Here is a 12,391-nt window from a genome sequence, read left to right on the forward strand (position 1 = left end):
AAACCAGAAATTTCCCCAGTTGATTAAAATGAATGGCCCATAGTTGGAATGATTATGGCTTGCAAACTGCTAATCTTTCCCTGAGGGAGCCTGCCTCTAGGTTTCTTTTCACTTGTTCTTCTGTCGGGAGATGTGGGAAGGGCAAGCAAGTAGGCATATGTGAAGGGGAACTAGGGGAAGGAGTCAGTGGTGCCGCTGGGTCCAGGAGGCAGGGAGCTGCTGACAAACTGGAGCTCTCCACCTTTCTCCCCTCCAGGTTGTAGAGAAAAGCTACAAGGCCAGAGATGCTAGTTGTTATATGGAAGGAAACAAGGAAAAGAGAAGGAGGAGAATACACACCAGTCTCAGAAGATTGGAACCTCAGCTCCTGGGCCTGTCTCAGCCACACTATGCCCAGCTGCAAGCATGCTATATGGGTGTGGCTTTAATTTGATTATATTATGCCTCTCTAAGTGCACTTACACAAACGTAATATTGCACAGAAAAGAGAAATATCAAATTTCAATAGCGCCACTAGCAACTCTTGTGACATACAGAAAAAATCCTGCACGAAAATCCTGAATGAATAGACAGACTGTGTAATGTGTTCTGAAAGTCAACAAATCTGGCACAATAGAGTCCAAATTTCTTGACTTTCAGGCAAAGCCTTTTTATTTACTGAAAGTTTTCTTGAGGGGGATAGATGAAACTGGGAGGGTACTTTGAGTTTTAGGGGGATCGGTTTTTCCTTTTGGGGGCAGTAGAGGTTTTTGGGGTTTTAAGGTTAATTTTCATAAATTTTCTTTTATATCACAAAGAGAACTGAAAATAATTTGCTCCTTTTGACAATACTCTGACCCCATTTTTCCCCTCACCCAGCCAACAGGTTACAAATGTCCAATGCAGGCCTCACACATGAAATATTCCAATATCTGAAAATCCAAACATCTCTTGCAAATTGGTGTATTGTGATTTTAATATTCATTTTTAACTTCCATCAATAAACAAGAGATATAGATAAACTTTGCACTTTTACTGCGACTAACTAACAGGACAAATTAAATTAAATTATAATTACACAAAATATACTGAACAAAACCTACTTTTTAAAATAACATTTTCGTAGCTTAAGAGTTTCTAAGTTCCTTATGTTTTAAAAACTGGATTATCCTGAAGAGCATTATAGTAAAAGGTGCTTGGATTGTCATCCGTTCATTGAAGAATTTGAGATCAAAACAAGTAAAAGTAAGTTAATAAGCAGCAAATAATGTCTGTGGGAGAAAGTGTTTCTTTTTGCTTTGTGCTTTGTTGAAGATTTCTGTTAACTGGTCCAATCACCCTATGTAAAAAGCTATGGATGGGGCTCTTGGCATGGACAACTTTGCAAAGAATCCCTTGTGGAGATTGCTTGTTTGAGTAGAGACCCTATTCCTCCACATTGGCTCTGTCTCCTAGTGGCCTTTCCCTGGCAATACCACTGCCCATTGTGGCTAGGGATGCCAACTTTCTAATCACACAAAACTGAACACCCCTCTCCTGCCTCTTCTCAGAGGCCCCGCCCATGTCCTGCCCCTTCTGATGCCCCCCCCTTTGCTCCCTCCCTCCTTTGTTCACTCTTCCCCACCCTCACTCACTTTCACTGGGCTGGGGCAGGGGTTTGGGGTACAGGAATCATAGAATATCAGGGTTGGAAGGGACCTCAGGAGGTCATCTAGTCCAACCCCCTGCTCAAAGCAGGACCAATCCCCAATTAAATCATCCCAGCCAGGGCTTTGTCAAGCCTGACCTTAAAAAAAGAGGAGGAGGTATGGTTTCTGGGCTGGGGGTGCAGGATCTGGAGTGGGGCTGGGAATGAGAGGTTTGGGGTGAAGGAGGGGGCTCCAGGCTGGGGCAGTGGGTTGGGGCGGGCTCCCACTGGGGGTGGGGCCGGGGATGAGGGGTTTGGGATACAGGAGGGGGTGGGGTTCCAGCAATGCTTATTGGGGCTCTGAGGAAGTGGCCGCCAGGTCCCTGCAGCTTCTAGGCGCATGGGTGGCGGGCGGCTCTGCGCGCTGCCTTCGCACCCACAGGTACCCGCTCTCCGCAACTCCCATTGGTTGCAGTTCCTGGCCAATGGGAGCTGGAGAGCCGGTACTTGGGGTGAGGGCAGTGTGCAGAGCTTCCCTGCCACCCCAGTGCCTAGGGGCTGCAGAGACCTGGCATCAGCTTCCGGGAGCCCTGCAGAGCTAGGGAAGGCAGGGAGCCTTCCTTAGTCCCAGGCTCTTGCTGCAACGCCCATGGGAATTTTAATGGCCCGGTCAGCAGTGCCGACTGGAGCTGCCAGGTTCCCTTTTTGACTGGGAGTTCTGATTGAAAACTGGATGCCTAGCAACCTTAACAGTGGCCTATAAGGCAACTGAATTGAAAGGAAGTGCGGCCGTATTACTTTTCTGGATAATTTCCAACAGCCATAGGGGAGAGGATATGAATCCTGAAGCTCACATATGTTAACTACCCTGTGAGCGCTAATCGAAGGAGTCAAACTCAAAAGGAAAACAAACATCTCCATGTAACTAAGAGTGTTTCTTCCTCAATCTACTGATGCTGAGAAAGACCCCATTCCTGTGCTCACTGAAGTCAAAGCTCCCACTAACTTAACTGGTGCAAAAATCAGGCTCCAAAAAGCATGTTCCAAATCAGACTGCACTCAGTATATTAAATCATCCAAGTGTTCATAGAGATAGCCAGGTCTTAAGGGGAAAGTAATTTTTAACTATACAACTCATCCTTGCTCTGCAGATGGCACATTCCTGCTCCCTTATGGAAGGGCTCCTTCAGTGGTTCCATATCACTCACTTCCACAGGCTGAAAGAATAATCTGAAAGATGCTCTAGTCCCAACCAAGCCAGGAAAAGCAACTCAGGATAACTTAAAAAGAATCACCATCAAACAGATCTATTTCAACAAGACTTTTTATTGAAAACATACACAAAGGCAACGTGTTTTTCAGCTTCTGAATGTACATGTTAGAGCAGAATGTTTTAAGAAAAGGGGAAATAGAACTGACGTGTACTGCAGTTTACATTACTAAGGCATTTAGGCTTTAGAGCAGGTTGCACCGCATGTGTGTGTGCTTGTGTCTATATAAATACACATACACAGATGGCGCATCTGACTTGAAACTGTACAGTATATGAAATTTGTTATATTCATGCTTTTTTTTGTATCTTTATCTTAATATATTTTTTCCATAGCAAATAAACACTTTATCGAAATGGTAGAAGTTGTTCACAGAACAGCAGTAATAATCTACTCTTCAAGAGTTTGCTTACACTTCAATACTAATGGTGCACACACAACAGAGATTGGTATGGAAAGGTTCTCTCTTACCAATATGAGGCTCAAGTAAGAAAGACACTAGTTTGCAAAGGCACAGCGGAGACAGGTTTTAATGCATTTAATACACGAATTATTCACAATAACAAGTTTAGTGTGTCTGGGAACTTTTGTTAATACAACACAGTTGGTCACACAAAATAAAAATGCGTCTGTTGATTTGTCTTGGCAACTCGGATGCATCAACAGTGATAACAGTATAACAGCTTTGTTCCCATCTGACAGAAAATAATGGCAGTTCTGCAAGGCAAATGTTAAACCTGACAGTATGTATTTATTAATTCCACAGTGTTTTGACAGATGATAGGGGATGCACCTTAAAGGACGCTGACACGCTCACTAAGGGCTTTCATCTCTGCTTCCTCTGGCTCAGTATTTTCATTGTGGTTAGCACTTGGATTGATAAGATGTGCTGGATACTGCAAATCATGCTCTCCTGCATACTGTTCCCATCGTGAGTCATCGCTTTCATGGGTGATGTAGCGTTCTCCAATTTTACATTCAAGCTCCCTTAAATCTAACCAGGTTTGATAGTCCTGCATGAAAAACCAAAAAGAGTAGTATTAGTTTGAGTATTTGTAAAAATAAGTAATCTCTCTCCCAGTAGTGTGAGATGTACCATTCAGTTTTGCTGTCTAAATGCTTTCTTCTTACATTGTTCCTTCTGACCAGAATAACTACTCTAGCATGAAATTAGCCTGCATTGATGGTTATCAATTTTTTTCCATATGATTGTTTAGTAAATTCACTTGATTAGACTGTGTGATAATACACTGTATTACTGGAGTAGTACAAAGATGTCCCAGAAGGCTCTATTATGCCTTACATGGGCTGTAAGGGGCTCTTATATCATTTGAATAAAACTGCAATGGGGAAAAAAAAGCACAGATAGCAAATCAGATTGATGCCCCTTCCCACCAGGTATATAATGCAGGGGGACTAAACCAAGATCTTTCCTTGCCCCACCCAGTTTATATTCTCACATATCACATCAAATGTATGACAGACAAGGCAGTTTCATAATCTCAACGTATTGGTGACAAAATCAGGGGTCAGCTTGGACAGGAGGCTCTGATTTTTCAAATCCTACGCAAGCATCAATTTGTTCGGGTAAAAATACACGCTTGCCTAGGATTCCAAAGTAGCCTTGAAGTTATTTGCACAGTCCATTTTACAGGTAAAAAGGGGGTATAGGGCATTAAACTTGGATCCGAGCCCTTGCTTCAATTCCAAACTCAGCCACAGATTTCTTGTGACTTGGGGAAATTTAATTAATCTACCTTGTGCCAGGGCTGTCCCTAGGGGTGTGTGGGGCCCAGGGCAGAAGTGACGAATCCGTCACTTCCGGGACTGACCGCACCGGCCAATTGTTTGGGCCCACAGGGCCAGCCAAAGCGTGGGGCCCAGAGCAGTTGCTCTGATTAGCCGTACCCTCAGGACAGTTCTGCTTCTGCCTCCATTCCCCATCTGTAAAATGGGAATCTCTATGTCAATAGGGGTAGTATAAAGGAGAAAAATCCATTAATTATTGGGAGGTGATCAAATAATATGGTAAGGAGGGAAATGTAAGTACCTAGTTTAACAGACATTGGGAATTTTATTAAATTTGTTAAAACAGGAAATGTAGTCAGTCTGCTCTGCAGCCTAGAGAGAAATGGCAACAAATGCTAGTGGGCTGGGGCAAACATCCCAAAATATAATATTTAATTCAGAAACTGAGTTTTATAGCTGCTTCCTAATGGAGATGTTGATATTTGAGAGAGAGATGCACAAGGGTGGAAGAGGCTCTATTACCAATGTGAATATCTTTTCATAAGAGAGCAAAAAGAGTAATTCATGACCAATTAAAAGGAAAATGTGGTGTGGAAAAATTACATAGCCTGTAAAACAACTGAACAATATGAAAGATTCAGTAATCATTAATAGCAGTGCCTTAAAGGCTTGCTACAAACCAAGGCCTCCACATTCATTGTTGTGATTTATTTTGGTTTCTCACTCAAACAGGAGCTAAAATAGTTCATAAATACCTAGTCCCTGGCAATAGGAGAAGATAGACAGAAATATTCCTGTCAGTACACTTCGTATCTGTGGGAGGTGATTAAATATCACAATCGTGGGGGCTGTAGAAGAAGCTACTTATCTCTGAGCCTTTTACAGAATGAGGGAGAAAAGTACATATCTCCAAATAGTTAGGGGCAAATGCTTCTATGACCCCAGGATTCTCACTGCCTCATGACTACAAATGATAACTTTGAAACTAAAGCCTACATACCAGTACAATCTAGGAGCTCCTAATATACATGCCAGTACTTCAGGGTCATGAGCAACACAATTAGCTCCCTCACACCCCACTCTTACAGCTTGTTCCTGTGAGGTGATGAACATTCTCAACTTCTTTTGCAGGCACCTCTCTGAATGCCTGTTGACTTCAGTGGAAGATTAAGGACTTTCTATACCTTGCGGAATCAGGCCCTGAATGGTAAACCTGTCTGATAGGGGACCCAACGCACACCCACTGCCTGCATCCATTCAGTTTTCTGTACTTTACCCTGCAACAGATTTTGGCTGCTTCCAACTTAAGTCTCAACTGCCTGGAAGACAGTTCCACTGGATAGTAAAGCCTAAGACTCAGTGTGAGAAACTGGTACTGTTGGACATAAAGTTTAGGAATAGCTTTAACACTTGCAAAATTTCCTTTCATTAAATATGATAATAATGCTGTATTCTCCTTGAAGACACAGTAGAACCTTGCTAATTCACACTGATGCATGGGAGACCTGCTGCCAGTTAATTAGCTGTGTAAATAAGCAAATTAGGACCTGATCCAAAGGACGCTGAAGTGAATGTCTTTCTATCAACTATAATGGGTTTAAGATCAGGATTTTTTAAAAAAAAAAAAAGATTCTACAGCACAAAATGTATGTTGTTCAGTTAGTTTGACAAGCTTAGTTTTTTATGGCATTTCATAGTACACAAGTGTATTGTAAAGTAGCATATTTTGTAAAAGTAATGAAGTCTTAGTAATATGAAACTTTGCTATCTTAAAAATAAATAATATCCTGTGCACAGGGAAAAGTCTGCTTGGAACTGAGGAAAATTATCAGGGTTTATAGCTTCTACTCTGTTTAAAGACCAAAATATGTTCATGTTTAGAATCTAAATATGGATACAGAAAGGGGGAAAAAGCATGAAGTGCAGCTTTACCTGTAACCATGGATGGCTTAGAGTCTTGTCCACACTGTAGCGCTTCCTCATTTTCACTTGCAGCAAATTATTTATGAGATCAATAGCTGAAAAAAATAATTTCAGAACATATCACACTGAAATATAAAAATGTATGGCAGGAAGGGGTTCACAGGTCTCGGATAATGAGTTTCGGCCGGTCTGACCAATTCAATGTGGTTATAATCTGTATCCAAAAGGTGTCATGTAATATGTCATTGGAAAACTAATAACTCATGATCATTAATATTCTTGTGGGATGTGTGTATTAAGAGTTATGGATCTATTCTGGAATGATGACTAAAATGTGTTTAAGCCAGGCATATCAAAAAGGAGTTGGTAATCAGGTCTGCCCTAGACAAAGGAATTTACTGTGTATTTACTTCTATGACCTGCCTGGTTATCAAAGACAATGAAGATCCATTTACATATAAAGTAAACAATGCTAAAAAGCATGGAGCAAGGGGCAGATGTGGGGGGGGACGGGACAGATTCCAGTAGGGAAGAGAAACTATATCTAGGCTGTAAAGACGGGGGGTCTGAACGTCTAGTAATAAGCAACTGAATCGACTGATTGTATACAATATTACTGTATTATAAATGTTTGTCAAATGAGGTGTTTATGAAAGCTTATAATACACTAGTGATTAACAGCATTGTAAAATATATATATTAACACTATATAAGGAATTTTGGATACTCATTGATATAAGGCTGTACTGTCTGTCTCCAAACCAAACGGGAAACAGGTCTCTGCCAGAAAGGAGTGAACATGATAGCTATTTACCTATCTTCCATGTACATTTTAGCATGGTGTAATCGAACACTGGAAGCCCAATTTACATACGGGGGGGGGGGAAGCCCACAGGAAGGGAAAAACAGCATGAGGTCACTCTGCCTCTTGAAACAAGGTAATTGAACTTTGGAAGATACAAGCAAGGGCAGAAGCCATCTTTGATATCCATCGCTATACAGACACAAAGGAACAAGGCTCTTGCAAGCTTAGAAAGGTGGGTCCTTCAAGCAAGGGTTGGGGAGTTGAAGTCTCTGGGAACTGAGTATAGGTGAGAAATGTGCTTAGGAAAAGATTTTTCACCTAGGAAGACACCATCTTGTACTTCTCAGAAAGGCCCTGACTACGGGAAAGTCAGCCATGACTTGAAAGAAGGAAGATTTGGTGAGCAAAACCACATAGAACAAAGCCTGTATCTTGCTAGATTAAGTTTTACACTCTTGGATTCATGTCCTCACTTTTATTTGCTTGTAATCCTTTCTAACTTTATTCCTTTCAGTTGGATCACTTAACCTATGTCCTATTGTTAATTGTTTGCCCCTTCCTGCCATACATTTGTTACTACAAACCAACTCAGAGATGTGTTTGAAGGGAAGAATGTATTTCCCCCAGTTAAGTTAATAAGCTGCAATGTGCTTTTGTCTCTTTAAAGAAGTAACAAACCTTTTTATTTCCCTGAGTTGTCCAGGAGAGGGCTGGACACTTCAGGACACATGGTTTTGTGGAAATTTGGTACTAGGAGTGTGTCGAGGTCACCTTGCTGGTTGTAACCAAACCTGGTGAAAGCCAGCATGGGGCTGTAGACAGGCTGCTGGGGTCAGAGCTGCTGAACCAGGAGTTGTTTAGCACACAGACACTAAGGGTTTGACCTGAATACTTGTGGGCTGGCTGTGAGTGTCCTAGGCTGAAAGCTACAGCAGCAAAGCACTGAAAGGCACCCAGGGTTGTAGGGCAAGTGGTGACACCTTCCCCCCCGCCCACTGGTCTGAATTGAACCTCGAAGCATGGCACCATGTTGGCTATTACTTATTACCTTATTATTTTCTAGGCGCTTACAAACTGATTTAATGGTCTATAATTTCCTGGGTCCTCTTTGTTCCCCTTTTTAAAGATAGGTGCTATGTTTGCCCTTCTGCCCTTGTATGGGACCTCACCTAGGAGTTCTCAAAGATGATAATGCATTTTTTTCAACCTCAGTATGAGTTTTTTAAAAAGGGCAATTCAAACAACGGAAAGAATTCTGAAAACAGACCTAATATCTGTGTTGATTGAATTGCATTATTAAAGTATTGGAGATTCACAAAGTCACACTTTGGCTATCCCTCGGTGTGAGGATGATGTCTGCCAAAGGGGTTCATTAGTGGATTTTTAAGTGGCTGAGGAGCCCAATTCATGCCCTACAGATTTTCCCACAGGAGTGACAGGTGGAATCTTGGAGGAGACATAGTTGTTGGCTGGACTGTTGTGCCCTTTCTTTCCTCCTTTGTTGCTTCTCTGTCTCATGAATATGTCTGTTCTCCTCAAAGTGAGCTGTGGCTTGGTGGATGGTGTGGTACCACTGTGTTGTGTTGTTCACCGAGTCCTCCCAGTTTGTTGGGTTGATGCCTCCTTTTTTAAGATGTACTTTCAGTATGTCTTTGTAACGCTTCCGCTGCCCTCCGTGAGCCCTTCTTCCTTGACTTAACTGAGAGAAGAGTACTTGCTTTGGGAGGCAAGTGCCAGGCATACACGTACACAGTGGCAAGCCCAGCAGAGTTGGTGTTTCTTGACTTGAACTTTTATACTACTGATGTTGGCTGCAGAGAGAATGAATCATAGAATCATAGAATATCAGGGTTGGAAGGGACCTCAGGAGGTCATCTAGTCCAACCCCCTGCTCAAAGCAGGACCAATCCCCAACTAAATCATGCTGATGTTAGTGCGTTGGTCTTCTCAGCTGAGAATCCTCCTGAGTCCTGACGCAGTGCTGTTGGAACCACTCCAGCTGCTTGAGATGTTGTCTCTAGGCTACCCAGGTCTCAGACCCACAGAAGGGTGGGGATGAAAACTGCTTTGTAAACCAAGATCTTGGTGCCTGTTTGCAGATCCCTATAATTGAAGACTCATTTAAGCAGTTTTCCAAAGGATGTGCTGGCACAGTGGATCCTATATTCAATTTCTGTGTCAAGCCTGGCTGTGTGGGAGAGGTGGCTGCCAAGGTATGGAAAATGATCCACATTTTCCAGGGGTTCTCCGCTCATGGTGATTTGTGGAGTACGAAGAGTATTTGTGCAGGTGAGGGCTGGATAGAGTACCTTGTTTTTCCCAATGTTGAGAGAGACACCCAGGCTGTGATAGGCATCTGCAAAAATATTTAGGGTACTTTACAGGTCGGCGTGTGTGAGAATGACGCAGTCACCTGCATAATGAAGGTCAGTGATGCCAATTCTTGTGATCTGAGATTTTGTTTGGCGATGTCAGAGATTGAGTATCATATGGATGGCCAAATCCTCAATCCCAATTCCATCAGGAAGGTGGTCTCGGAGGAGAATCAGGATCACAGCAAGGTAAATGAGAAAAGTGTTGGAGCAATGACACAGCCCTGCTTGACACCAGTGCTAATGATGAATGGTTTGGTCTCTGAAACATTGCATGGAATGGTGGCAGTCTTTCCATCATAGAGTAGTCTGATGATGGAAATGAATTTCTGTGGACAGTCAAACCTACATAGCACCTTCCATAGGGCATCACGATTAATGGAGTCAAAGACCTTGGTTATATCGATGAATGCCATGAATAGTTCCTGGTGTTGCTCTCTGCACTTCTCCTGAATCTGTCGTGCTATGGAGATCATGTCAGTTGTGCCTTGGGATGGCCTGAAGCCACACTGTGATTTGAGGAGGAGTTTTTGGCAAGGGGGAGAAGGCAGTTTAGTAGGATCCGGGCAAGGATCTTCCCTGCGATGGAGAGGAGAGCAATACCTCTGTAGTTCCCACACAAAGATATGTCCCCTTTCTTGAATATTGTAACAATGCTGGCATTCTTAAAGTCAGGTGGAATTTCTTCACAGGTCCAGATTTTGTCGAGGAGTTGTTTAAGTTTGTGCTGGAGCATTGTTCCACCAGCTTTAAAAACCTCAGCTGGGATGCCGCATGAGCCTGGTGTCTTGTGATTTTTTTCTGTCTGGGTGATGGCACGCCAGACTTCCTCAAAAGATGGGGGATCAAGAAGGTGTTCCTTTGCCAAGTGTTGTGAAATAGACTTGGTGTCTTCAGAGACTGTGGATCTGCGATTTAGTAGGCTCTCAAAATGTTCCTTCCAGTGTTATTTAATTGCTGCATTGTCCTTGAGGAGGGTAGAGCCATCCTGGGAACGTAAAGGGGTTGGGCCTTAGGAGCTTGGCCCATTTATAGCTTTTGTTGCTTGAAAGAAGCTTCTAATGTCATCCTGGTCTACGAAACCCTGGATCTCAGAGGCCTTCTCTTGCTACCACTTATTTTTGATGTCACGTAGCCACCTTCGGACTTCGTCTTTGAGCAGGTGACAAGCCTCATGTTTTCATGGTTAGAGGAATAATTTTGCCAGTTACAGAATGCAGTTCTTTTCTGTTGAATTAATGCTAGGATTTCCTGGTTGTTTTAGTCAAACCAGTCTTGGTGCCCATGAGTGGAATATCCTATTGTTTCAGCACATGCACCGTCAATGGTATTTTTAAGTTGATTCCAGTGCTCTTGAGTGTCAGTGATGTTATCAGACAAGTTAGAGAGTTTCTCAGACAGATGGTGCTGGAACATCTTGCAGCTGGCTTGGTCCGGAAGTGCTTTGCTGTTGTACTGCTTTCGCTTAGTCTTGGGGTGTTTGCAGTGTGGTGGAACTGCAGGTACAGGATTGATCTTACTAACCAATGGTCTGTCCACCAGTGATCTGTACCTCTCATGGCTCATGTTATATGGACATCAGTGTAATCTCAAGTTCTGATTATCACATAGTCAAGGAGGTGCCAGTGTTTGGAGTGAGGATGTTTCCAGGTGGTCTTAAATTTGTTACTCTGCCTACATTTGTTACTCTAGTATTTGTGATGAGCAGGTCATTCTCCACACATTTGCTGAGGAGGAGAATACCATTGGGGTTTACATTTCCCACCCCTTCTTTGCCTGTTGTGCCGCTCCAGAGTTCGGAGTCCCATCCAGCTCTGGCACTGAAATCTCCCAGAAGGATGAGTTTGTCTGCCTTAGGTGTGGCTGTGAGGACTGCATCAAGAGCACTATACAACTGCTTCTTGTTGTCTTCCTCATCAAGTGCTGGGGCATATGCATCAATGACTGTGGCATATTGGTTGTTGCTGAGCTTGAGCTGAAGTATCATGAGACAATCATTGAGCCCAATGGGAAGCTCCAAAAGCTGACTGGTGATTGTATTTTTGATGGCAAAGCCAATCCTATTAATGTGTCGCTCTTCAGGTGGCTTTCCTTTCCAAAAGAAGCTGTAGCCACTTCCATTCTTTCAATTGGCCCTCATCGGTTCAGCAGGTCTCACTAAGAGTTGCAATGTCAATTTTGAGTCTTGCCAGTTCTCTGGCAATTATGGCAGTTGTTCTTTCTAGGCATTCACTGTGCAGAGAGTCCATAAGGGTGCAGACATTCCAGGTGGCAAAATTCATTGTCTTATCTCTTGTTTCAGCCACGGAGTTCAGTGATCCCACTGGACGGGGCCATCCAGTTGGAAGAGTGTGAGACAGCCTCTGTTTGGGGCAACTTTTCTATCCCCCTCCTATTTGGAGTGCGCAGAGGGGATCCTAAAAAAACCTGCTCAGTCACAGCTGCTGCTGCCGAAATGCACTTCTGTCTCATCCAAGCAAAAGACGACTGTCACACGGCTGCCCCCTGCATGCAAATTTATGACTAAAGACTCCCAGAGATCACTGCTCCTGTCTTCACTGCCACTCGTCCGTCGCTGCAGGGCTTTGTGCGAGCCCTTTAACGTGGGGAAACTGGTGCGCAGGCATTGACCACACGAGACTTGACAGGAGGAAAACCCTGACCC

At 43.3% G+C, this 12,391-nt stretch overlaps 1 protein-coding gene across 2 annotated transcripts in view; it reads right to left on the minus strand.

Annotated features, from left to right (window-relative positions):
* Positions 1-2,941: 2,941 nt before the first annotated feature.
* The window catches only part of PRKD1 (protein kinase D1), a 278,692-nt gene continuing 269,242 nt past the window's right edge, over positions 2,942-12,391 (minus strand). For both annotated transcript variants that reach the window (XM_074955789.1, XM_074955788.1), the window contains 2 exons: positions 6,559-6,644; positions 2,942-3,890 (listed from right to left, as the gene is read on the minus strand). In XM_074955789.1, the coding sequence (XP_074811890.1) occupies positions 3,672-3,890; positions 6,559-6,644 (305 nt within the window). In that variant the 3' untranslated portion in view covers positions 2,942-3,671. The remainder of the gene's footprint in view (positions 3,891-6,558; positions 6,645-12,391) is intronic.

This window comes from Natator depressus, chromosome 6 (assembly GCF_965152275.1).
Source record: "Natator depressus isolate rNatDep1 chromosome 6, rNatDep2.hap1, whole genome shotgun sequence".
In the NCBI taxonomy this organism is placed as follows: domain Eukaryota; kingdom Metazoa; phylum Chordata; order Testudines; family Cheloniidae; genus Natator; species Natator depressus.